Source organism: Nomascus leucogenys, chromosome 22a (assembly GCF_006542625.1).
Source record: "Nomascus leucogenys isolate Asia chromosome 22a, Asia_NLE_v1, whole genome shotgun sequence".
In the NCBI taxonomy this organism is placed as follows: domain Eukaryota; kingdom Metazoa; phylum Chordata; class Mammalia; order Primates; family Hylobatidae; genus Nomascus; species Nomascus leucogenys.
Window position 1 is genome coordinate 137,985,030 of NC_044402.1, and position 26,443 is coordinate 138,011,472.

The 26,443-nt window shown below is 52.8% G+C and overlaps 2 protein-coding genes across 2 annotated transcripts; one reads left to right on the forward strand and one right to left on the reverse strand.

The window, feature by feature from the left end:
* Positions 1–1,133: 1,133 nt before the first annotated feature.
* PRLH (prolactin releasing hormone) lies at positions 1,134–1,737 on the forward strand. The gene is made up of 2 exons (XM_030803107.1): positions 1,134–1,233; positions 1,574–1,737. The coding sequence occupies exons 1-2, from the start codon at positions 1,134–1,136 to the stop codon at positions 1,735–1,737; spliced, it is 264 nt and encodes an 87-aa protein (XP_030658967.1).
* Positions 1,738–9,112: 7,375 nt separating this feature from the next.
* RAB17 (RAB17, member RAS oncogene family) lies at positions 9,113–25,879 on the reverse strand. Its single transcript, XM_003277477.3, has 6 exons — positions 25,263–25,879; positions 20,794–20,953; positions 12,805–12,956; positions 12,060–12,185; positions 10,161–10,254; positions 9,113–9,902 (listed from the first exon to the last, which is right to left on the reverse strand). The coding sequence occupies exons 2-6, from the start codon at positions 20,948–20,950 to the stop codon at positions 9,793–9,795; spliced, it is 639 nt and encodes a 212-aa protein (XP_003277525.2). The 5' UTR covers positions 20,951–20,953; positions 25,263–25,879; the 3' UTR covers positions 9,113–9,792.
* Between the last annotated feature and the right edge of the window lie 564 nt (positions 25,880–26,443).

Consider the following 26,443-nt stretch of genomic DNA (forward strand, 5'->3'; position numbering starts at 1 on the left):
CTAACGCGTAGCTCACACACCTCCTGAGGGCTTTCTGATCATGAGCATCAATGTACATGTGACCGATCCCGTCAGAGGCTGATGCGCACAGAAGCATCTCACTTAACATCTCATTGCACAGAAGAGAGAATGGGATCACAGGCGGGTGGGGGACCATGCAGAGAGCCAGGTTTAACTGCTATTTCTGTGTTTATTCCCACCCCAGCACAGATCGGAGGAACACGTGGAGATCTATGTGGCTATGTGCACGTGCACATCTACACACACACACACACATCTACACACTCACACACATCTACACACATACACACACATCTACACACATACACACATACACATCTACACACTCACACACATCTACACACATACACACACATCTACACACATACACACACATTTACACACACACATCTACACACATACACACACATCTACACACATACACTCACACACATCTACACACATACACACATCTACACACACATCTACACACACACATCTACACACATACACACACATCTACACACATACACACACATACACATATCTACACACATACACACACATCTACACACATACATCTACACACATACACACATCTACACACACATTTACACACATACACACACATCTACACACATACACACATCTGCACAAATACACTCACACATCTACACACATACACATCTGCACACATACACACATCTACACACATACACTCACATCACATATACATACACATCTACACACATACATCTACACACACATCTACACACATACACACATCTACACACATACACACATCTGCACATATGCACACGTACACATCTGCACACATACACTCACACACATCTACACACATACACACACATCTACACACATACACTCACATGCACCCATGTGCACACGTCACACCCTCTTGTACACATATACACACACACCTGTGTACTCACTCACATGCTCATGCACATACTTCTCTCTCACACACACAGTGCTCACTCTACCCAAGGTCCCGGCTCTCTGCACACGCACCCTGATGCCTGTGTAACGCTGCTCTTGCCCCTTCTCCCCCAGGCTGCATCCTCCACATTTGAATCTCCCCTCCAGCGGGGCCTCCTCGGAGGAGCCAAGGGATGAAGGTGCTGAGGGCCTGGCTCCTGTGCCTGCTGATGCTGGGCCTCGCCCTGCGGGGAGCTGCAAGTCATACCCATCGGCACTCCATGGAGATCCACAGTGAGTGCCTGGACCCCTGTCAGCCTCCCATACCCCACCCTGCCTCACCCCAGAACCTGGTGCAGCCTGGTCACTCGAGAACCTGGCAGGAACGGGGTGCGCGGGAGGAAAGGGAAGTCAGTCCTGGTGCTTTTTTGAACTCCTGCTTCCCAAAGCCAGCCCACGCCCAGAAATGACCTCGCCAGAACCTCTGGGTGCCTGTTCCTCGGGCGGGTCCCAGCATGGCCTGGCGACTGGGCTGAGAGGCCCTGCCTGTGCACTCTGCCCTGCTGCCTCTGGGAGCACACAGCACACCCTGGGAACACGTGCCCACGGTCTGCTCCAGCTCTTTCCTTTCCAGCCCCTGACATCAATCCTGCCTGGTACGCCAGTCGCGGGATCAGGCCTGTGGGCCGCTTCGGTCGGAGGAGGGCAGCCCTGGGGGACGTCCCCAAGCCTGGCCTGCGACCCCGGCTGACCTGCTTCCCCCTGGAAGGCGGTGCTTTGTCCTCCCAGGATGGGTGACAGCCAGCTTGTCAAGAAAATTACTCTGGAACCTCCCCCACCCTGCCCTCCCCTCTCCTTCGGGCTCCTTTCCCTTCAATCCTAATAAAAGCTCTGGTCTTGTTTAGTTGCACATTCACAACTGTGTGGTGGTGACTCTGAAGTTGTTCCCTCCTGGGACGTCAGACTAGAAAGAGCCTCAGAGCCCAGCAACTTCTTTGGAAGAAAAGGCTCTGTGACTTGGCAGAGGGCACCTGGCGCTGAGTTGGGGAGCTGGGACCACCCTTGGTCACCAACAGCCCACAGCCACCCCCACACCCAAGCTGCCCTGAGTGGCTGCCCAGGCTGTCCACTGCAGAAGGCCAGGAGGTGCCACGCGTCATACTCTGCAGGACACTGTCCCCATGGGAGGGTAGCATGGCCCCCAGCCCGAGCCCTGGGCAGCCCCTCAACCCCAGTCCTTTTTTGTTTAGACTTTATTTTTCAGAGCAGCTTTAGGTTCACAGCAAAATTGAGTAGAAGGTACAGAGAGTTCCCATCCGCCCCTTCCCCCACATCCGCACAGCCTCCCCCAAGATCAACACCCCCGCTGACGGTGCCTTTGTCCGAGTCGAGGAACCCATGCTGACACATCCCCATCCCCATCCCCAACCAGTGTATGTCAGAGCCCACTCTTCACGCTGTGTATCCTGCGGGTTTGCACAAATGTACAACAACATGATGTGGCATCACGCAGAGTCATTTAACTGTCCTAGAAGTCCTCTGGGCTCCACCTACTCATCCCCGCACCCCCGCAACCCCTACAACTGCTAGTCATCTTATCACAGTCTGTCTTGCCTCCCTCTTACTCAGGGAAGATGCATCATGGATTGTCTCTGACCCATGGCAGGGAGACTTGAACCTAGATTGCTGCCGTGCCACGTGCATCCCTTTCAAATCACACGGGGATGTCTCCACGTCCTGCCTCAGGTGTAGCTTAGGTTGGCATTGGGGGCACACTTGCACCAACTGGGAGACTGAGTTCATCCCTTGAATCACTGAGCCTCAGTTTCCACATCTGCATGCCACAGAACAGCAACACTTACCTCATTCCTGAGTTCGGTGGGCGTGGCACCTGCATGCCAGCCGGCACAGGGTGGGTGCTCTGTGAGTGCAAGCCCCTTCCCCAGGGCCCACCCCCCACCCAGCCATGTAACAGGCTTAACCAACTCCCTCCAACCCAGAGGTTGGCCTGGACTCTGCTGGACCCTGCCTGCAGATGCTGATCTCAGGAGCCCACCCTGACCACAGCCCTCTTGGCCATCCATGCTCAGAGGGGCCAGTGGCAAGGCCCAGAGCACCGGCACGGGGCTGAGTTGGGGTGACTCCACCTCCCCAGCTACAGGGGAGCCCCTCCAGCCCTGAGCACCTCGCCAGGGTAGAGTGAGCCTGTGGGAACAGGAAGGGGGGCAAGGCCTGCTACTAGGCCAGCAGGGGCTGGGTCAGGCCTTAAAGAGGCCACAGCCCTCAAAAAGTTAAACATGGAGTTATCAAATGACCCAACAATTCACCCCAGGTGTAGACCCTGGAGAACCGAGGGCAGGTGCTCAGCACATCACAGCAGCGTTTACAGCGGCACCCTTCCCAGTAGCCAAAGGGTGGACACGATCTGAATGTCCATTGCCTTAGTCAGTTTGGCCTGCTCTAATAAGATAGCATAGGCACAGAGGCTTAGCCAGTAAACACTTATTCCTCACAGTTCTGGGGGCAGGAAGTCCAAGATCGAGGTGCTGGCTGATCCGACACCATCTTCCTGGTTGACAGACACCGTCTTCTCGTTGTATCCTCACATGGCAGAGAGCGCAAAGAGGAAGCAAGCTCTCTAGCCTCTTCTTATGAGGGCACTAATTTCATCCATGAGGGCTCTGCCTTCATGACCTAATCTCCTCCCAAAGACCCCGTCTCCTAATACCACCACAACAGGGGAGGATTTCAACATATAAATTTGCGGTGGAGGCGGGGACACAATTTCATAACACCCATCAACAGAAGAATAGAAAAACACAGTGTGATCTATCCATGCAATGGAATATTACTCAGCCATGAAAAGGAATGGAGCACTGATACATGCCACAACACGGATGAACCTTGGAAGCATCATGCTAAGTTGAAAGCAGCCAGGCACAAGAATTCAAATGTTGTGTGATTCTGTTTATATAAAAAGATTGTATGACATTGCATATTCTATGGAAGTAGTTCATGGCTGTCAGGGGATAGGGAAGAGGGGTGTGGGGAATGACTGCTTAATAGATATGGGGGTTCCCTTTTGGAGGTGATGAAATGTCTTAGAACTAGACCACGGCGGTGGCTGAAGAACAGAGTGAATGTACTAAAAGCATATTTTCAGCATCCTTCTCCCAAGAATAAGGCCAGTCTCCTACATAGCCATAAAATTATCATACCTGAACAAACTGTTGTAGAATTTCACAATATCATCTAGTTTTTAGTCTGTACTCAGAAATCCCCACAAGTAGCAAGACGGTCTCCTTTTTCCCCCACCGGGCTCCAATCTAAAAAATCCCCACAAGTAGCAAGACGGTCTCCTTTTTCCCCCACCAGGCTCCAATCTAAAAAATCCCCACAAGTAACAAGACGGTCTCCTTTTTCCCCCACCGGGCTCCAATCTAAAAAATCCCCACAAGTAGCAAGACGGTCTCCTTTTTCCCCCACCGGGCTCCAATCTAAAAAAATCCCCACAAGTAGCAAGACGGTCTCCTTTTTCCCCCCACCAGGCTCCAATCTGCATTCACAGTCAGTTGTTTCTTTTTGATTTCCGACCAGTTAATTTTTTATGGTGTCCTGGTGTTGACTTTTTCAAGCACCCAGATGAGTTGTCTTGGAAAATGCTCCACCTGTGTGATTTGTAATTTGTTCCGCCACGGCGATGTACGTTCTTCCGTTCCCTGTACTTCCTGTCATCAGAGAGGTGCATCCAGGGTCTTGCCTGGATTCAGGTCGCGCACCGTGGACCCAAACACTCTGTGTCCTTCCCACTGCATCACATCTGACCATGGGGTCCCGGGCTCCCTCTCTGACAGTGCTATTTGACCCTGAGGTAGAGACAGATTTCTTCATTGTAAGAGGTTTTTTTCCTGTGTGATGAATGTGAAATCTGTGCTGGGGCCAGGGCCCCATGGCCGTATCCTGTTTCCCAGCCAGCTTGCAGCCTGAGATGTCAGTGTCCCCTGACTACTCATGCCAGGCTCAGCTGCTGCACCACCAGTCACCCCCACACCATGGTGATTCTCTAATTCCTTCCACAGTCATTAGCTGGATTCTTCCAGAGAAAATATTTCTTTTTTTTCTTTTTTTTTCAGAACTTTATAATTTTTGACACTCAAATTGGACTAAATTTGGCCAGTGGGAGTCCTAAAAAGGGAATAAATTTTAAAAAAATTAAAGAGAATAGGTCTGTGAGTCAGCCCCTCTGGGAAACGCAGATCCATCCGGAGGAATGGGATGGGAACATACTCAAGGGGAAACAAGACAGGCTGGGCACGGTGGCTCATGCCTGTGATCCCAGGACTTTGGGATGCCAAGATGGGCGGATCACCCGAGGTCAAGAGTTCAAGACCAGCCTGGTGAAGCCCCATCTCTACTAAAAATGCAAAAATTAGCCAGGCCTGGTGGCAGGCGCCTATAGTCCCAGCTACTCAGGACTGAGGCAAGAGAATCACTTCAACTTAGGAGGCAGAGGCTGCAGTGAGCTGAGATCCCACCACTGCACTCCAGCCTAGGGGCCAAGAGCAAAACTCTGTCTCAAAACAAAACAAAAAAAAAAAACAGAGAGAGAAGAAAAGGTTAGCATCACAGGCTGGGACGGCAGGGGCTCCCAAGGCCACTCATCAACATTGCCATGCCTCCGGCCTCCACCACCACCCCCCACAGGCAAACAACAGCGCACGAGAAGACCCAGGATCAAACTCAGGCTAAGCAGGGCTGGAGCTGCTTCCCCAGCAGCAGCCTGGACAGTGGGCGCACGGACCAGCTTCCCCCAGGGTCTGGGGCCAGTGGGGTCCTGGACCCATTTATCCTGAATCACCTGTGACACAAATGTCTCCGGCACTGCTGGGGCCTCTCCCCGTGTGCCTGCAGAAATGGGGCCTTCCTGCCTGCTGCCCCACCCCAGCCCCGTTTCGGGACAGGAAGATAAGGTGGTGGGGCACTGACACAGGTGAGCCTTCCACATGCAGGTGTCCGGGCCGCGGGGGCTGTTTTCAGGGAAGCCTGCCTGTTCTTTAGGTCTCCGGGGAAAAAAACATGCTTTCCTCCCTTTGTTGGATACACATGTGTTGAGTGCCTGGTGTGTACCAGACAGTGTAGAGGACCCTGGGAATCCCACAGAAATCAGGGCAGACAGAGGCCCTGCTCTCACTGAGGTTCTCAGCCTCACCTATGCTCACCCGGAAGGATTTAGAAATCCCTGTGCAGTCTGATGGGATCAGAACCTCTGGGTGATATGCAGCTGTGGCGCTCCATTTTTTTTTTTTTTTTGAGATGGGGTCTCATTCTGTTGCCCAGGCTGGAATGCAGTGGCTTGATCATGGCTCACTGCAGCCTCAACCCCCAAGGCTTAAGCAATCCTCCCACCTCAGCCTCCAGGGTAGCCAGGACTACAAGTGCGCACCACCACACCCGGCTAATTTTTTGTTTTGCTTTTTGTAGAAACAGGGTCTCCCTTTGTTGCCCAGGCTGGTCACAAACTCCTGGCCTCAAGTGGTCCTCCCGCTTCGGCCTCCCAAAGTGCCAGGATTACAGGCATGAGCCACCGCGCCCTGCCTGGGTGTGGGGCTTTCCGAAGCTCCCCAGGTGACTCCAGCACAGGGTTGAGCCCCGCCTGCCTAGTGGTGAGGGAGGAGGGGAAAGGGGCAGTCACAGTCCCGGGAGATGGGGGACCCAGGGCTCTAGGACCACCACAGATCTGTCCACTCTTGGGGAGGCCATGAAATGATGCCTGAAGGAGTCAAAGGATACATTTTAATAATAAATGCTGGCATAGTCACAGTAGGTCGCCAAGACAGAGGGGGAAGCAGGCAGTCAGACATACAGGCATCCTACAAACTTCCCTCCTCTTCCTCCCCTTCTATGTCATCAAGCCGCTCCTCTGTAGCTCCTCTGAGAGCCTCCTGGTTCGCCCTTCAGCAGAGCAAGCACTCAGGACGCCAGGACTGTGGGGCTTGCCTTACACAATGCTGGAGCGCCATCTGGTGGCCACGGGCAACCTCAGCCTCCTGCCGCCCGCAAGCTGGGTCCCCACCCTGGCTCAGGGCCGGCTGCAGGGGCACAGGGCGCGAGGACACAGCCTAGCACACTAGGGACTCACACTTCATGTTCTTCATCGGCAAGGGAATCATCGCCTGAAAAATGGTCCAACTTTACTCGCAGCCGGAAACTGCAGTGTGCATAGCAATAATACAGTGTCAGATTTCACCTGTGAAATTGTCTAAGAAACGAGGACAGTACTTGTGAAAATCAAGGGAACAGGCCCTCTCGGAAGCTATTGTTTTCTTTGTTTATCCTCTAGCTTTTCTTGGAGGTCATGACAGGGGTGTGTGAAATCTGCTCTGCGTTTGTCTAGTAAAGATCACGTGAGGGGTTCATTTCAGGTCACACTAGCACCAGGAAAGCCAGACTCCAAGGAAGATCCAGGATGTTTCCTTGTCCCCAAGATTGAAAGCTGGATCTGCCACAGGCCCAGTGGACCCAGGTGGCTCCTCCAGTTAGGAAAACAAATCCAGAGATCACGAGGGAGGAGCCATTAAGAAGCTGTGGTTGGAACACTGAGAAACCCAGGCTGGCAAGGAAGGGCTATGCCCACCCTAGGCCCACTGGATGAGGGGAGGGAGCAGTCACCAGAACCTGCAGGAGGAAGAGGCCTCTTGGCCGGGGGCAGTGGCTTCTGGCCAGGACACAGCCAGCCTCACCAGACAGGCCCTAGGCAATGGCTGGCCTCCGTGCCCCTCCCCCATCCCCTGCCAGGGCTTCCCATGGTCTGGGCCCCACTGAAGGTCAAGGCCTGGCATCTCTACGCAAAGCGAATGAGGGCAGAAGGAAGCCCGGAGGAGCCGGGGAAGCTCCAGGCACACAGACCTTTCCCCTTTTGCGTGATGAGAAGCTCAGCGTCCAACGGGAAGTACTCTGCTTTCTCCTTCCTTGATCCTTACAGCAGCCAATACAGTGATGCCACCTTTTCCAGGTGGATAACAATGTCTTATCGTTTAAAACTTACACCTGCTTATCATAGTCCCAGGGGCAAGGATGAAAACCAGTATCACCTTCCAAAAAGTGGCCACCTTTGAGATAACCACATCAGGTGTCCAGATAGAGACCCAACAGGAAAACATCACGTGGGGTTTACCTCCCAAAACAGGGTCTGGGTTGCTGCAGTTTGGATATTTGTCCCTTCCAAACCTCATGGTGAAATCTGACCCCCAGGGCCGGACGCAGTGGCTCATGCCTGTCATCCCTGCACTTTGGGAGGCGGAGGCGGGCGGATCACCCGAGGCCAGGAGTTGGAGACCAGCCTGGCCGACATGATGACACCCCATCTCTACTAAAAAACACAAAAATTAGATGGGTGTGGTGGCGCACGCCTGTAGTCCCAGCTACTCAGGAGGCTGAGGCAAGAGAATCGCTCGAACCTGGGAGGCAGAAATTGCAGTGAGCTGAGGTCGTGCCACTGCACTCCAGACTGGATGACAGAGTGACACTCCATCTCCAAAAAAAAAAAGAAGAGAAAAAGAAGAAATCTGACCCCCAGTGTGAGAGGTGGGGCCTAATGGGAGGTGTTGGGCCATGGGGGTAGGTCCCTCATCAATGGCTTGGTGCCATCCTAGCAGTAATAAGGAGCTCTTACTCCATAGCTCCTGTAAGAGTTCCCCCAGAGCTGGTTGATAAAAGGAGTGGGACCTCCCTGCTCCCCTCTCCTACTTCCTCTCCCCGTGTGACCTCTGCGCGCCAGCTCTCACTGCCTTCTGCCATGAGTGGAAGCAGCCTGAGGCCTCACCAGAAACAGTTAGTGGCCCCCGTGCATCTTATGCAGCCTGCAGAACCGTGAGCCCAATAAACCTCTTTCTTCATAAATCACCCAGCCTCGGGTATCCCTTTACAGCAACACAAAAACAGACTCAGACATGGGTTTCTCTGGAAAGGGAGGCAGGCAGGATGAAGAAGTGTCGCCAGCTGGGAATGCATCCCATCCAGAGCTGGGCCAGGCCCACGTTAGTCACAGGCTGCCGTGTGGGCCTGCTTCCTTATTTACTTAACAGGAGCCTTCCCAGAATCTATACAGAAATACCTACGACCATCCACCAGGCGCAGTGCCCTGCCTTGTCCTCAGAAACTTCGAAAAGCCAGATTGTCAAAAGCAATTTAATTTTTGGAGAAAAAAATGCATACGCAGTACAACTTACATTTCAGGCGAAATGTCTCAGAATCTTCCTACTCATTGGACAGAAACTCAGCTTCACCACATTGCCAGCCAGGAAACCATGGAAGGGAACTGGCGCCACTGCCCCTTCCCAGGGGCAACTTCACCAAGATGCGGAAATCCTGGGCCCACCCCACAGTCATTGCTCCGTTTCTTCCTGGCACCACCACCTCCATCTGGGCCTGCTCCCCAACTCCCCAGAAGCAGGTGGGCCCAGGCTCCGGGCCAGTGCCCCCACCCAGATCAGGCGTAAGGCATCTTCCCACTGTCGCTGTGCTCCGGGGACTTTTGCAATCCTTCCTTCCTCTCTGTCCAGAGGCTGCCTGGCTGAGGGGGCCACCGTCCAGGTGGGATAGGCACAGGCATCGGGGAATCAGATGGTATCAGTGGGGATGGGACACAGCACTTTCCTGGGAGCCATCTGACGCCAGATCTTCCTCTGGCGGTTCCCACTGGCTATGGGAAGTGGTTTTTATAAAGGGGGCCAACTTCCAGGAACATCTAGGGCTCAGGAGCAACCCAGCATTGACAGTGAATCAGAATCCACCTGGAGCTGGCCATGGCCCAGGCAGGGGGCGTCCCCCCACAGCCCCCTGGAGTGGCTGCACCTAGTGGGCACAGCATTTGGCCTGCCTCGCGGGCCCCTCGTTCAGAGCCACAGCTGCGTCCCCCCGCGGGGCCTGGCCCTCCCCGTCGTCTCTCTGCAGTAGCTCTTGGGCTGTGAACAGCAAGAGGAGGGGGCTGGCTAGAGAGGGAAGTCACCCAGCCCAGCACAGCCCTGCAGACCAGCGCCCCCGGGACCCACCTCTCCTGTGTTTACCCAGAACCATAGAACAAGGGCCTCCTGTCCCTCCTGGTCACCATCCAGTCCCTAGACACATTCTATGGGATCCCGCATCACCAGCAACAGGGACCCAGAGAAGTTGGTCAGGGACAAGCACGTCCCCCTTGTCTGGCCCACGGGGACGCCACTCACCCACGGAGTTGAACACCTCCCGCACCTGCTGGTTCAGTTTGGCTGAAGTTTCCATGAACAGCAACTTCTGGCTGTCGGCAAACTCCTTCCCTTCCTGAAGGAAACAGCCACAAAATCCAGCGTTGTTTATAAGAGAGTTTCCTAAGGACACCTGGTTCACTTCCAACAGTAAGACCTGAGAAAGCCGCAGCCGTGGAGCCCGCACTCCTCCACGTTTCGTGTCCAAGTTGTGTTTCTTGGCAGTCCTGAGCAGCCAGGACTGGGGAGGGGCGGGTGTGCTCCCTGGAAGAGGCCCTTCCTCTAGCTGGCCAGGGGCGGCCTTCCCCCTCCTGCAGGGCCGGGAAAGCCAAGTCCCCACCCCCAGGCTCCCCTCCCACCATGCCTGTTGGCACCTGTGGGCTTTGATGCTGGGCAAAGAACCAACTGAGAACCCAGGAAACATAAGAGGCAGAGGGAGGCCCCTGGACGGCACCCACGTGGGCCTTCTTCTGGGGAACCCTCATTTTCCAACACAGCTCTCCTCTGGGGAGAAATGGATATCCCAGAGCAAAGGCAAACTGGAAAACAGTAGGCTTGCAACGGGTGACCAGGAGAGAAGCATTCATGGAAGGCCACAGCCTTGCCCAGGAGTCGGGGGTGGTCGAGGATTGGGGGCCTTGCTGTGCAGGCCCCTCCCCCAGCCTCCGGGACTCTCCCGGGAAGAGGAGCCTGTGGTGGATCCCAGAGGGCACAGCTCAGGCTCCTGACTCTCCAGCGGGACATGGAGCTGGCAGCAGGTGTGGCCGGCCATGCCCCCAGCTCTTGTACCATCCACCAGCATGAATGCACTCCTCCTGTCCTGGTCCACAGATCCCTCGGCCGGCCCTGCATTTGTCCCCACTGAGCCCCTCAGCCAGCTCCCCAGACAGACGCTCCAAACCCACCCTGGCCGCCAGCTGCCCCTCCAGGCTTTGAGTAACCTCGCGCCCGTGTTTTTGTGCCTGCCTGAGCACGCAGCCCATCTAGCCACTCTCAGAGGGCACAGCTCTGCTGCCAGGACCCTCTCCTCCCCCACCCCAGCTTGCAACGAGGGGTCAGACTGACGCTGTCTCCCTTTGCTCCCCTTGCTCTCCCCCGAGATTCTCGAAAATCGTCACCCCGCTTCTCCATCTCTGCACAGCCTCCATTGAAGCTGGGGCCTGTTCTCTTTGGGAGGCGCGCCCGTCGGTCTAAGCCCTGAGTTGGGTCTTCCCCTGTGCCAGCCTCTAGTGTGTGTGGGGTCTCCCCATCGGCCACTTGTCTGCAGCTGTTTACATGGTCTTCGTCCTAAATGTGGTGGGGGAGGTGGGATGCCGTGGAAGAGAGACAGCAGCGACACCTGGGTGACCGCTGCCTCTGCCTGGAAGGAGGACTGACAAAACTCAGCTGAGGGAGGCTACATTTGCACAGAAGCCCCTTCTGGAAACTGTGTGGGGAAGGGAGCCCTGCTGAGGAACTAGATCACTTTTCTCATTCCAGCCGAGCCCACCCTGCAGCCGCCGCCCTGCCCTTCCCTCTGCCGGCCACCCTGTGCCTGCTCCTCTGCCACTGGGCTTGAAATGCCATTGCGCTGGGCCTGAGTTTTTCAGGAAAGACCAGAAATCTTTGACTAAAAGAGAAACTCAGGTGGAAGGTTGTGTGTGTGTGTGTGCATGTGTGTGTGTATTCGCTTGTAAATGTGTGTGGGTGCAAGTGAGAGTGAATGTGGGGGGTGTGCGTGTATGCAAATGCATGTGGGCGTGTAGAGGTGTGTGTGCACATGTGTAAGTGTGTGCGGGTGTGGGTGTGCGTGTGTGAAAGTGTGAGTGCCAAGGTCTTGACACAGGCAGGCAGGGCTCTCTCCTCCTGTGGAAGAGAAGAGCAGGGTCTCCTGGGCGGTACCTGGAAGGTCACCTCCCGCTCCTCGCTGAGGTCCGTCTTGTTGCCCACCAGCATCACCAGGACTTCTCCTGGGTGCAGCTCCTTCTCCAGGTCCTTCAGCCACTGCTGAGCCTTGAGGAAGGAATCCTGGAAAATAAGAAAAAAACGTCACGTCAAACAAAACTTATAGGCGGTCATTAGCTATTCTGGGGGGGAAGCCAGTGTTGTCGGTCACGTGGTGTAAAATGTCACAGACTCCAACTGGCCATGGACACACCTGCAGGGCTGCTCCGTTCCTCTGAGGAGGGCACAGTCCTGTCCTGGGTGACCTGTGCGGCCAGGCAGAAAACTGCTGCGACACACATCAGATCCTTCACCCTGACCAGGCCCAGAGACTGCCAGCCATGGGGTATTTCAGGTCAGGCCTTGAGCTCCTGAATCTTCCATCCCTCGATGTCCTCAAAGGACCACTTTGTGCAAGAGAGTCTGGGGGACAGGCCACCACCCCAAACCCTGACCCTAATGCAGCACTAGGAACTACTGAGTGGCAGATGGCAGCGGCATGTTCTTTGTGGACCATGGAGGAGCAGAACCCCACTGTGGAGGAGGATGGGGGGTTGTCAGGAGGCCATCCTGGAGGAGGTGACTGGTGCTCACTAATGGGGTCTCTGTTCCTTGTGATTACACCATGGCATCATTGCACTGGAGAAACAAGAAGGCAGGTGCTTGGGAAGGAGGGTGGGATGTGCCTCAAGGTGGGCCCTACCTTCCTGGTGATGTCATACACCAGAAGCGCAGCGTTGGCGCCCCTGAAGTAGAGGTGGCAGACGCTGTGGTACTTCTCCTGGCCAGCTGTGTCCCAGATCTCAAGCTTCAGAGAGGTGGCGCCCACATCCACCACCTTTGTGAAGAACGCACCTGAAACGGGGAGGCCCGGAGGGCTTACTCAGAGGACGAGGTTGCCACGTGCAGCTCAGGTGGGGCCACGGCAAGCCGCAGGCACAGCAATGGGCTCAGAGGGACAGCTGGCCACGCATCTCCTATGCCCGCATGGCCGGGAGGTTGAGCAAACAGTTCTTCTGGGAGATGGAGCCTTCCACATCCAGCAAAGTGTTGGGAGTGATTGCTATGGGGTCTTTGGAGAGGCTTTGGATGGGAAGATAAATCTCTCCAGGACCTAACACAAAAGCTCTGGGCTACATATGCCGTGGAAGGGATCTCCACTTACCGGGAGTCCGACGCGTCCCTGCCGGCTTCCAGCGATGCAGCTGGGTTCTGGGGACCCCTAGAGCCCTGGGTACCCCCAGCCCACTGGCCCCTCACCTGCCAGACCCATCTAGCACAGAGACAGTCACGATTGCACAGGCTCCTCCAGGGCCTTCCTCGCCTCCTGCTAACCTCCCCACTTTCCCAATGCTGCTCCCCACCAACCCCCTTCTCTACTGTCCCCTCTGCATGGTGTCCCTCCTCTTCTTCACCTAGAAAACTCTTCGGCGTCCTCTGAGATCTTCCAGTGGCAACCCCGGAAGGGCTGCTGGGTCCGTGCCTCCACGGAAGCCTCCCTGCACCCCATACACACCCAGAGGCGAGGCCTCCTGTGTTCTCCGCCTGTCTCCCCCAGGAAGGCAGGGCCTTTGTCTTACTCAGCCATGTACCTGCTTAACACACACACGCATGCACACACACAAAAGTACCCCCAAGCACTTTAACATATTGGGCAATGCACTGTTCATTTAAAGATTTTCTACCCTTTGCTTTCCAAAGTGATATGATTTTAAAATGATTATTTTATAGATCTCCAAAATGTTTTGTCCCATCGTGTGTGGCTTGCCAGGGATGTGTTATACACAGACGGGGCGGGGGAAGACAAGGTGTCTGGGGCATGGAGGAGCCACCGGCACCGACAGGCTCCTGTCAAAGCCGCTACCCTGCCTAGACCCTGGGTTGGGTTTGGAGTCTGTTGGGGAGATTCTGGCAAATGGAGCCACATGTTTAAAATAAAAAATTTCACTCCAAGGACAGCACATGGGTGTCCTGCGGCTGCCAAAACAAAGTCCCATGAGCCTGGTGGCTCAAATTAGCAGATTTCTTCCTGCAGTTCTGGAGGCCAGAGGTCCAAAACTGATGCGTTGGCTGGGTTGATTCCTTCCGGAGACTGAAGGAGAATCCGTTCCAGGCCTCCTCCAGCTTCAGGGGCTGCTGGCAACCCCGGTGTTCCTGGTGGCCGCATCACCCCCATCTCTGGCTCTGTCTTCATGTGGCTGCCCCTCTGTAGCTGTGTCCTCTCCCCTTCTTATAAGGACGTCAGTCACTGGACTTAAGGGCCATCCTAAGTTCCAGCTTGTTGGCCTTAATTAATTACATCTGCAAAGACCCTCGCCCAAATAAGGTCGCGCTCACGGATTCCGGGGATTAAGACTTAATCGCCTCTTTACGGGTGGGAAAAACACAATTTCACCCACTAGACAGAGAACTGGAGGCTAGACAGAGCTTTCCAGCATGATGCAGCAAGACCATGCTTCTCTCTCATGAGACAACCTCTTCCGAAACGGAAGCCACTGCCTGGGCTCTTCTGCCCACACGTCCTGCAGTTCCCTGCAGGTCCAGGAACTTGAAGTCAGACCAACTCCCCGGGTCAAACAAAGCTGCAGTCTCCATCCACACAGTAGGACCAGTGATTTCCAGCTTGGATGGGGCAACTGTCAGGACTGAACTGGCTATAAACCTCTGAACACACCAGATGCTCCAGTGGATTGACAATGGTGCCAGAAGGAAGACCGTGCCCAGGCCATAAATGGAGACCCATCAGCTGATCTGATGGCAGCTTGCTTAAACTTTCTAAGTCAGCTTCCTCATCATAGCAGGAGGTAATGGTGCCCTTCACCCAGGGTGGCTGTTAAATCGCCTGGGCAAGGAGAGAAAGGGCACATTAATTTTGCTTCTTCTTTCTGTCCTCTTTGCTCTTTGTGGACTTGTCTTAAAACGTGGGCCTTTTATCAACATCTTTCTGTTTCCCATCACTTCAGATCACATTTCTCAGTTTGAATTTGGTTTTATCTTAAAAGCTGGCGCAGGGTGACACGTGAGCATAAAACTCAGGTTTGCTCCCTCCATTTACCAATCTTAGCCTCTCATATTTTCCTTTTCCATGTTGAAAATGATGGCTGGAGGCCGGGCACAGTGGCTCATGCCTGTAATCCCGGCACTTTGGGAGGCCGAGGTGGGTGGATCACTTGAGGTCGAGTTTGAGACCAGCCTGACCAACATGGTGAAACCCTGTCTCTACAAAAAATACAAAAATTAGCCAGGTGTGCTGGTGCACCCCTGTAGTCCCAGCTACTCAGGAGGCCGAGGCAGGAGAATCACTTGAACCCCGGAGGTGGAGGTTGCAGCGAGCCGAGATTGTGCCACTGCACTCCAGCCTGGGCAGCAGGAGACAGAGTGAGACTCTGCCTCAAAAAAAGAAGAGGAAAGAAGAGGGAAGGGAACGGATGGGGAGGGGAGGGGAGAGGAGGGGAAGGAAAGAAAAGAAAATGATGGCTGGTGGTTGAATTGACACTAATGTAAAATCCCAGCGAATTCCCAAGGAGGGCATGGGTTTTAGTCCAAGCAATGGTAATGCGTAATAATAGTCAATGTTTGGCTATTTACAGAACACAGACCCTTCCCTTCCCTGCAGAGATGTAAGGCCCTCAGGTGGGCCCCTGGACAGGTATCTGAGGCAACCTAGTCTCGTGCACTCCTTGGCTCTGACCCAGAAGACAGCATGAATTTATTGCCATATCCTTTTTCAGAAACCCACTAACCACATTTTCTATATCTCCATGGCTAAAGCCAAAATGTAATTAAAAAATAAAGTTTTGACTGGGTCCACTGGCTCATGCCTGTAATCCCAGCATTTTGGGAGGCAAAGGAGGGAAGATCACTCTAGCCCAGGAGTTCAAGACCAGTCTGGGCAACGTAGTGAAACCTTGTCTCTACAAACAATGCAAAAATTAGCTGGGTACGGTGGCACACACCTGTGGTCCCAGCTACAAAGAGACGGAGGTGGAGGATTGCTTGAGCCCAGGTGGTTGAGGCTACAGTGAGCTGTGATCATACCACTGCACTCCAGCCTGGGCAACAGAATGACACTCCATCTTTAAAAAAAAAAAAAGTTCCTCTACTAAATTTTATTTTTTTAATTTTAATCTTTTTTTTAATAGAGACGCAGTTTCACCATGTTGCCCAGGCTGGTATCAAACTCCTGAGCTCGGGCAATCTGCCCACCTCGGCCTCCCAAAGTGCTGAGATTACAGGCATGAGCCACTGCACCCAGCTGCTCTACTGAATGTTAACATGATATAAGTGGTTTTGCTTTTTTACCTTTTAATTTAAATAAACAGCCGATTCTGCTCATTGAAGCCCTCTCTGTAGCACTTGGCTTTTTTGTAAAGATAGTGAGCTGATGACACATTGAAAGGAACATGAAATGGAAACTTATTTTCTAGGGGATCTAGGACACCAGCCACGTTCTCAGTTTAGAAGGGAAGTCAGCTGGTGCCAAGTTGAATGTGCTCAGTACCAGTTTGTCACCATCCCCTTCCTACAAAAAGCCCAACAAGTCTGGGGTTAGTCGTGGCTTCAGCTGGCAAATGTGCACACAAGCACTAGATGTCACCATCCTTCCAAAAGATGTCATGCAGAAAGTCAGCAGCACCCAGAATCTCCCCTGCTGTGGCCCGTTAGGACGGTGGGGGCAGTCCATGGGGAGCGCCAGCCCCCATCCCTGACACAGCAGGGGCTCCTGAAGCTGCCACCTCCGCAACAGGCCCTGGCAGGGGTGGGCGGGAGGCTGCGCTCACTTGGACTCCCGTCCCCTCTGCCTCTGCTCCTGCCTGCTCTTGTGGCACCGGCCAGCACGTTGGTTTTCCAGTTTCAGAGCTTGAGTCTGTGTCCCTTTCTGGCTCTGCTTCCTGCTTCCTCTGGATGGGTGGTGTCTTGCCAGGAGCTGAGCCCACCGCCTGTGTCATGTCCTGCTGTGGGCCCTACCCCACACACCTGTCAACTGAACCAGACCCTCGGGAGGGCCCCAGGGACCTGAGGCAGTCCTCCTGAAGGCTGACCCCTCGGACAGGGCCAGCCTTGGTGACCTTAAGCCACCCAGGGTAACAGCAACCTTTCATGGAGAGCCCCCTCCAGGGAGGCGTTTACACTCCCATTTCACAGGGAAAAAATCCAGAGGGAGGGAAGGAGCGGCATGCCTGCGGCCATCCATCCCGTCCCTCCCTCGGGGTTCCTGCAGCCAAGCACTGGGCGTGCTGCCTCCTGCATTTCCAGGCTGCCTGTGAGGACAGCGCTCCCATTCTCCTCTGAGGCTCTGCTCCTGGCCCACCCTCTCCCCTGGGCAGGAGCCCAGTGTTCTTGATAAAAGCTGAAGCCACACGTGACAAAAGAAGCAGGAGTGTCTGCTCTCAAAGGGTTTTCGTGCAACACAGATCACTCTTCCCCCAAAGCACATAAGTTAAAGGAATGAGCACATCCCATCTCTTCATCCTAAAAGTGGCGATACCCACATTTATAATATATGATCATGTAATGATTATGATGATGATTAATAATTAACATACACTTTGGGGGGCCAAGGCTGGTGGATTGCTTGAGGTCAGGAGTTCGAAACCAGCCTGACCAACATGGTGAAACCCCATCTTTACTAAAAATACAAAATTCAGCATGGTGGTACGCAACTGTAATCCCAGCCACTCAGGAGGCTGAGGCAGGAGAATCACTTGAACCCAGGAGGCGGAGGTTGCAGTGAGCCAAGGTCGCACCACTGCACTCCAGCCTGGCGACAGAGTGAGACTCTGTCTCAAAATAAAATAAAATAAAATAATTAACATAGGCTGGGTGTGGTGGTGCACACCATGGCAAAACCCTATCTCTACAAAAAATATAAAAATTAGCCGGCTATGGTGGTGTGCACCTGTGATCGCAGCTACTCTGGAGGCTAAGGTGGGAGGATGGCTTGAGCCCAGGAGGCAGAGGTTCCAATGAGCCACTGCACTCCAGCCTGGGTGACAGAGCAAGACTCTGTCTCAAAAAAATTAACATAATTTTAATAATAAATTGCATGACATGTATCCATAGTTATAGTAATATCTACCTCCAAAAGCTGTAATATTATCCCAAGGTGTGACGCAGACACTCGGATGGAAGCAGAGGAGACCGTCATTCCCACAGGGGACTCAGCCAACAGCAAAGGAAGGAGCTTCCACATTTCTGCCCCCGCAACCTGGCACGGCTGCCCACACACAGAGGTGCTCAACACAAAAGTGCGGACCCCAGGGTTGGAGGCTGATGGGATGAAAGCAGCTTGTGAGCCATAGGCTAACCTAATCCGGCTGTTCTCCTCCTCTCCCCGTTGTGCCACGGGCCACAGCCCACAGCCTCCCACCCCTGCCCCATCACAGAGACCCAGAGTGGGAACAAAGACTCCACACACCAGTTCTGGGTGAAAGGCAGAGCCCAGCCTATAGAACGGTCCTTCCCCTCGGAGAGAGGAGACAAACTCGGGCCTGAAAGAGAGGGGCTTGGAGGAAGGGAGGCCCTGGCTTTCATGTGAAAGCTGCCGGCAGGGGGATGGCCCCTCAGGGGCCAGGCAGAGGACCAGGAGTAGAGTGAGACGTACAGGCCTGCCCCCCAAGCAAAGACCCCCAACCTGGCCTAGGACTCCCCAGCCAGCCCAGCTTTGTTCACCCCACTGATCCTGGTAGGCCCCCTGAAGAGAGGGCGGGCAATTGGGACAGGCAGGGCAGGTGTGAGGGGGATGCTTGGACCCTGGCTTGCTGGAATGAGAGGAACTAGGGCCTCGCCCCTCACTGTCGGGGCCTCCATCCCCCTCACCTGTAAAATACAGAATGCCCAGCACCACCTTGAAGCTCCACGGACCCCACACATCACCCCCCCAACCCCCACCCAAGGAAGGTGGGTGCTCTGTGGGTACAGTTGTCTGTGGGCTGAGCACATCCAAGCGCGTCTCAATGAATCCAAAGCACCCTCCTACACTCCAACCGGGCATCTCGGAATCTCTCAGCCCTGCTTGCGCTCACCCAGTGAGTGCCTGTGGGCACTGGCACCTGAAGGCTCTGCTAGGGCACCGTCACGGAGTCCTTCTGTAAAAGGCCCTGTAGCAAATACTTTAGGTTTTACTGGCCGTGGGGTCACTGCTGCAACCACTCAACCCTGCTGCCATTTTAGAGTGAATAGAGGAGGAGGAACAGCAAGAATATCATTTACAGAGGGTAAGAACCTGTAATGTAAGGTAGAGTTGTGTCTCCACAGAACCTTACTCACAAAACAACCAGAACAGCCAGAGAGCCACAGTGTGCAGACCTCCGTCTCAGAGTGAGATCCATCCCTAGTCCAGCTCACCTGGCCTGACACCGGCTGCCTCTCTCTGCATCTTGAATACCAGCCACCCAGGTACAAAGCTCTCGACATCCAGGCCTGGTGAGGCCCCCATCTGTGTTCTCTATTCTCAACTGAGGCCACCCTCAGGCCAGCCTTGGCACTTTGATGTATTTGTAAAGGGAGCCAAGTCCAATATCAGGACTTGGGGCATGAGGGGTACAGATCTCCTTGCTAATGGAGAAGAGGATTGTACTGCTCACCCCAGGCTAAACTTGACTCTCTCCCCAGGATCCCCCTCTGCAGACAGCCTCTCACTGTCACTCTGGCCCTTCTCACCACTAGCACTGGGAGTCGGGCCAGGCAGACTCCTGCCAATTCCCCTGTATCCCCTGGGGATCCTTCAGGAACCACCCCCCTGAGAAAATGGAAGGGCTCCCTAATAGCTAACATCATGCGCCACATCTTGCAATTGTGTTTCTGTGTTTGGTGCATCTGTTTAGCCGGTTATAGAATCCATCCCACTTAACGCAGGCCTGCAAAAGGGTTCATGCTCAACAGATGCCTGTTACATGAGTAAATGAATGAGTGAATTTGGAGATGCGCAGCTTATCCATGTCAGAGTCCAAATTTGAAACCGAGGCCCTGATTCTACATGTGCTTCCCCAGGGGGGATGGGCATAAAGAACACGCTGGCTTTCCCCATGTCAGGTGAAAACTGGGTTTCACTGCCTAGGCAGGCTGTGCCCACAGCAGGATGGGAAGGAGGCCAGCAGCCTGCAGATGCCCCATACAGTTACTCCTGAGCTTCATGACAGGTCAGACTTTTTAAGAAACACAGCGAGAAGGTCTCCCTCCCTGCCCACCCCCAACAATGACCCTCCCACCCCCAATCAGGCCAGGCTGGTAAACCAAGTCCAGGCAGGAAGGAAGATGCTGGTGGGGTAAATAAAGCAAGGGAGCAGTGTTAGCAGGAGGGCGGCCTGGGTGCTGGGAGAGGACAGCTGGGTTAGGCCGCTGAGTGCCCAGGGCCCAGGAGGCTTCTTCCGGGCTCTCCCTGCCACCAGCACAATCCCTCGCACCCAGCCCAACCCTTCGGGGCCAGAGGTCCTACCCCAGAATCCCCACCCCCTGCAGACTCCAGCTGAGCTGAAACCTGACCCAGAGCCAAGGGCACCTCCTGTCTTTGTAGATTCTGTGGCTCCCCTCACGGACCTCACCCCCTCCCCTCACGCACTGGACACAGGCAGCTCAAGGTCCCAGCATGGGGATTCCTAGGCGGGCCTCGTCCCCATCTGCCCCAGGTGTGGGTCAGCAGCCCAGACTTCTGCACCGAAGACCAACAAAGGGGTGCTCTGCCCTCACTTACAGCCCACTGTAGGCAGGATACTCTTGAAGTCATTCTTCACGTACCGAAGAGCCAAGCTGGACTTACCCACGGAGCCACTTCCCAGGAGAACCAGCTTGAACGCACGGGGCTGGCTGGGGGCAGCCCTGGGCTGGGGGGTCCTGTGTGCCTGCGCCATGCCCTGCAAAGAATCACAACCGTCTGAAGCAAGTGGAACATCTGAGCCACATCATCTCAGCAAGCTCAACCCGGGGCTGCTTCTCAGTCAGGAGCAGATGGCCCGATACAGAGCTCCCAACTCAGAGGCCACCTGGGTCCACACTCCCGCTCCCCTCTGCACCCCATGCCCCATCTCCCCATCTGCAATTTTTAGGTCCATTTTTAGGTCTGGGGTAAGGAACAAAAGGAGCTTTGCTTGGAAAGCTCCAGGCACAGGTCATTGCAGACCCTGAAAAGCAATGATTACATGTGACGGTCTCAGGGCTTATTGTCCTCCTTCCATTACTTTCAATTTTTACAAATCTATTACTTGTCCCCAAAGTATCTAATGCAAGGAGAGGTAAAAAGCATCTGAGCATTTCTTGGGTGGTTGTTCATGGATTAAAGTTTGTGCTTCAGAAAAAATCTACCTAAAAAAAGGTTGGTGTCTCAATGATCTCAAAACATCGTAGACACATTCCCATTGTGTCTAAAGCCTCAGAACCCACAGTAGTATGCCCCAGAGAAAACCAACTTTGTGATCAAAATAAATGTGGGCGACCCCTATGTATCTTTTCATCATAGAAACTTTCATGTACACACCACAATAGAGAGAATGGTCTGATGGGCCGATGGACCCACCTCCCACTTCCCCGGTAATCAGCTCAGCCATTTGTATCACTCATACTCCCAAACCTCCCCCCAGCAGGGTATTGTGTAAAGCAGATCCCAGGCATCCTATCATCTGCAAATCTCAGTATAGATACAGGTTTTTTTTTTTCTTTGCAGTTCACGTGTTGAAGAAATCAGGTTGTCTTGTAGATTTCCAGTACGGATGTTGCTGATTGCACTCCTATGTTATTGAATAGAGTCCTGTGAACTCTGTATTTTTGATACCACGGTGGTTCAGGACATAAACCTGATTAGACACAGGCTATTTTTTGGCAAGATTGCCATGAGAGTGTGTGTGCACTTCCCGCAGAAGGCAAATAATGTCCAGTTGTCTCTGTGATGTTGGCAGTCATTGAAGACTATTACTTCGACCCACTATTTCACTAGGGGGTTGCAAAATGGTGACATTCTAATAATGTTCTAATGTTATCACTTTGTGTTTATTATCTAGGAAGAGAAGCTCCCCACAGTCAATATGAAACCCATCAGGGGTAGCTGGTCCTGGGATCAGAGTCTCATCTCCCTTCCTCACCACAGTGGGCAAGAGGGGGGCTCCCTAAACGGGGAAGGGGAGGAATTTTGAAAAGGAAAGAAGAAAAGCAGGAGTGGTTGGAAGCAGCCCACATGCCCTCACTGCCCCCAGTAAGGAGCCACGGCCACAGACTGGTCTGGTCTGCCCTGCAGGGATAAGAGGGGAGGGAATCAAGTTTGGAATCAATCTCAAAACAAATAGGACTGAGTCCTAGATACCAAGAAGATCGTTCCAGACAGAAAGTGACTGAGAATCATGGAGTCCAGAACAGGAGGGTTTAGGGCTCTCTACCTGTCAGAGAAGAAGGGTTCCACATAGTAGTCTCGGGTGGTTATCCCAAACATGCCTGGAACCCCATCTTAGATGGAAATACTCAAGTTTCACCATCAAGTATGATGCTGGCTTCAGAGATGGATAAAAAACATAACATTAAGTTTTCTATCTGTGTTCCTTAAAAAAAGAAAGAAAGAAAGAAAGAAAGAAAGAGAAAGAAGAGCTCCCCAGGTGATTTCAGTATGCAGCCAAGACAAGGAATCACTGCTAGAATTCTGTTTTCCTTAGAGCTGGGAACAGTATCTAGCACATAGTAAGTACTCAATAGATTCCTAAGAAATGAATGAATGAGGCCAAGCATGAAGAGCACATAACACAGCACCTGTGCTTTGAAATTTCCACCTGGATTGAGGATGACTTCTTGGGGCCAGCTATGGTTTGCATGGATCCTCCAAAAAGCAGATTTGGAAACTTAGTCCCCAGTGCAACCGTGCTGGGAGGTGGGGCCTAATGGAAGGTGGTTGGGTCATAAGGACTCTGCCCTCGTTAATCCACGCCCAGCACAGATTAACACTGCTGCAGTCTTGCACGTCCACGAGCCTGCGTGTTCTCTTGCCCTTTCACCTTCCACGGTGAGATGACACAGCAAGAAGGCCCTCAACAGATGTAGACCCCTTGGCCTTGGACTTCTCAGCCTCCAGAACCATAAGAAACAAATCTTTGTTCTTTATACATTTCTGTCTCAGGAATTCTGTTAAAGCAGCACAAACAGACTAAGACAGCATCTGAGGCAAAGTGAGAGTGCCTGGGGTGGGAACTTAGTCCAGCAGATGATCCGCTCAAGTCAGCTGGGGACAGGCTCTCAGAGGTCAAGGCACAGCCCAGACTTTCCACTCTTTGGTGGAAGGGGAAAGGGTAGCGGGGGCGGGGTGAGGGAAAAAAGACTACTCAATGGCTACAGTGTACACTGCTCTGGTATAGGGGTGCAACAAAATCTCAGAAATCACTAAAGAACATATCCCTGTAACCAAATACCACCTGTTCCCCTAAAATCTATTGAAATAAAAAAATAATTAAAAATAAACAGAGATAACCCTTCAAGTTCTCTTTGCTATTTATTTGCACAGGTTAATAAAACCTTTCCTAAGTCAAAAAATCTGTGGCCTGAAACATGTCTGAATTAACTGAAACAGGTGGACTCTGAAGGAATGCACTGTGACTACTGGGATGCCAGCGTCTCATTCCTTTGACAATGATATGTCTCTTTGTTTAATAAAGTTATTTTATTTTTGGGCTGGGCACAGTGGCTCATGCCTGTAAAGGCACTTTGAGAAGCCGAGGCGGGTGGATCACTTGAGGTCAGGAGTTGGAGACCAGCCTGTCCAACACGGTGAAACCCCATCTCTACTAAAAATACAAAAATTAGCTGGGTGTGGTGGTGCACGCTTGTAATCCCAGCTACTCGGGAGGCTGAGGCAGGAAAATCACTTGAACCCAGGAGGCAGAGGTTGCAGTGAATCAAAATCCCACCATTGCACTCCAGCCTGGGTGACAGAGCGAGACTCTGTCTCCAAAAAACAAAACAAAAAAAAGTTATTTTACTATAAACGTACAAGTGTCAATACAAAAGAAGAAGCTACCCATAACTCCACCCCCCAATACAACCACAAATGGTATTTTTGCCTACTTCTAGTTTTTTTCTATGACTCCTAAAAACAAACCAAAACCCATAGTTTTAACATAAAATTATTATCCTATGTGTAAAAAATAATACCAAAGGCAGTCTCACACATTGCTTCAAAATCATGTTTAATGGACATATAACATTTCTACAACTATCTCAACTTGCTGAACCATTTTCCTAATACTGGATTTTTACTTAGTTTTAATTTTTTCTCTGTAATAAGACTGCAGTAAACATTTTCTTATATAACTTTTTGTGTGATTGAGTGTTGTAAGCTTTCAATAATGAAAGGTTGGAGCCTTCTGTCCAAAGAGAAAATTAAAAGTGTGGCACCTGACCCCCACCTCCAGAATTTAATCAAGATGGGGTTATTAGCAGTCAAAGACGTTATTAGGTTATTGAAGACAAAGATGTTTTCAGGAACACCATATTCAAGATTGGAGCTTCTCCAGTAATCTTAACTTGGGGCTTTTTAATCTCTTGCACCTCCCTTCCACTAAAGGAAAAAAACGGAGAGCAAATCCCACATTAGTTTTTTTTGTGGGGAAGGGGCCATTCCAGGGAAGGGTCTGGTTGATGAACCTATTGCCAACTGTGCTCCTGTGTCACCCTTGCCTGGGCCTGTGAAGAATATTGAGATTACGAGAGGTACACCAGTACATTGCATTCAGAATGCAGCCATCTGATACAGAAAACACAATGTAGATTGTAAAACGGAGTTTACAAGAAAACCTGACAAGCTTCCTAGATATCACTGGGTATTAAATTGGAAATTCTGATGTCATTTGAAATGGATTCCTTGAAGAGTTCTTATTACCAGAAGTTTTTTTTTTTTCTTTTTTCCAAGACCTTAAAACTGGAACTTTCCCGAAGAAAAATTCAAATAAGAATCTCCTTCTGGGAATCTGACTTGGTGAGCCATCAGAAATCTGAACTAGGAAGTCTCCGCCCCAGCTTTGTCCTTTGATTATACACACATGGGCACATGCACAGACACAAACAAATACAGACATGGGTACAAACACGTGAGCACACACACAGACACACAGAGACACACACACAGAGAAGCAGACACACACACACAGAGGCAGGCACTCCGCAAAGTGCACGGAGGTTTAAACAGTGACTCACCTGTTCCCCAGGCCCGGTCACTTGCAGGGAGCTGAAGAGCCTGCCATCACCAGTCCACAGCGTTGCTACCTGTCTCCGCTCTCTCCTCTCTCTGGTCCAGGGGAAGGTTTGCTTCCCTCCACAGGCAGGACAGGAGGAGCCTCTGCTCCAATGGAAAACAGCCGCAGAGCAGAGGTCAAGAGCAGCAGCCTTGGACCAGGGCAATGCCCACTGGACCCCAGCCCCAAGGTCAGGCCTCTTCTCCTCCCAGAAGGTGTCAGGGTAAAGTCCACAGTGGTCATGTGGTCACCTGGGGCAGGGCAGGAGGCTGGACCACAAAGCAGGTGACCCGGGAGCACCTGCGTGCTGCAGGAAGTTACATTCCAGTCCTGCGTTTGCTGGCACCCAACTGGAGCCCGTTTTTCAGCTTTGTTCCGGGGTTTCACTTCCAGGGTCTCACTTTGGCACGGAATGTTTTTCTTGGCTCTTTCCTTGGAGCTGTATTGAATCTTTGTTGCACTTGAAAAACCAACAGCCCAGAAGAGAAAAGAATATTTCCGTCAGATGAATTAATTCCTCCCACTGTCAGCTGGAAGCCAACCCTGGCTGAGCCCTGCACTGGCCAGAGGCAACTCGGTGTGAGCCAGTCCGGGGTCAGATCCCGGGCTGACGCCACCTGAGGGCGGGGTGGGCGTGGCCTCCGTGGACATAGGACGCTCCAGGTGCAGGAGAGAGGGAGGTGGACTTCCTCTTCGTCTTCCCAAATTCCTCAGGAGACTCTAGTCACGAAATGTCCTGGCTTGGTGGTAACGGAAGAGTCTCCTCCAGGTAAGAGTTCCAGAGCCTCTGAGTACGGCTGGGGTAGCAGGGTTGGGCCTGAGGCTGAGGAGATGGAAATCTGTTGCCGTGAACATCACTCCACACAGCCAGTATATGGGAAGCCAGCTCACTTTATGTCCTCCAAACTCACCCTAACTTCTAGTCTGGGTCCCATCCCACGGGGCTGCTGGGAAATAAACTCCGCCATCACAGTGGTTCCTCCGCCCTGTGGGAGTGGGGGGCTCTTATGCTGGAGGGGGGACACTGGCCTGGGCTTCTGCTGAGGCTCTGCCCCTCATCCCTGCAGGATGGACTAGCCAGTCCTAACACGGGACCAGCGTTGCTCTGCCACGTCCAAGCCTCCTCTGAGATTCTTCCTTCAT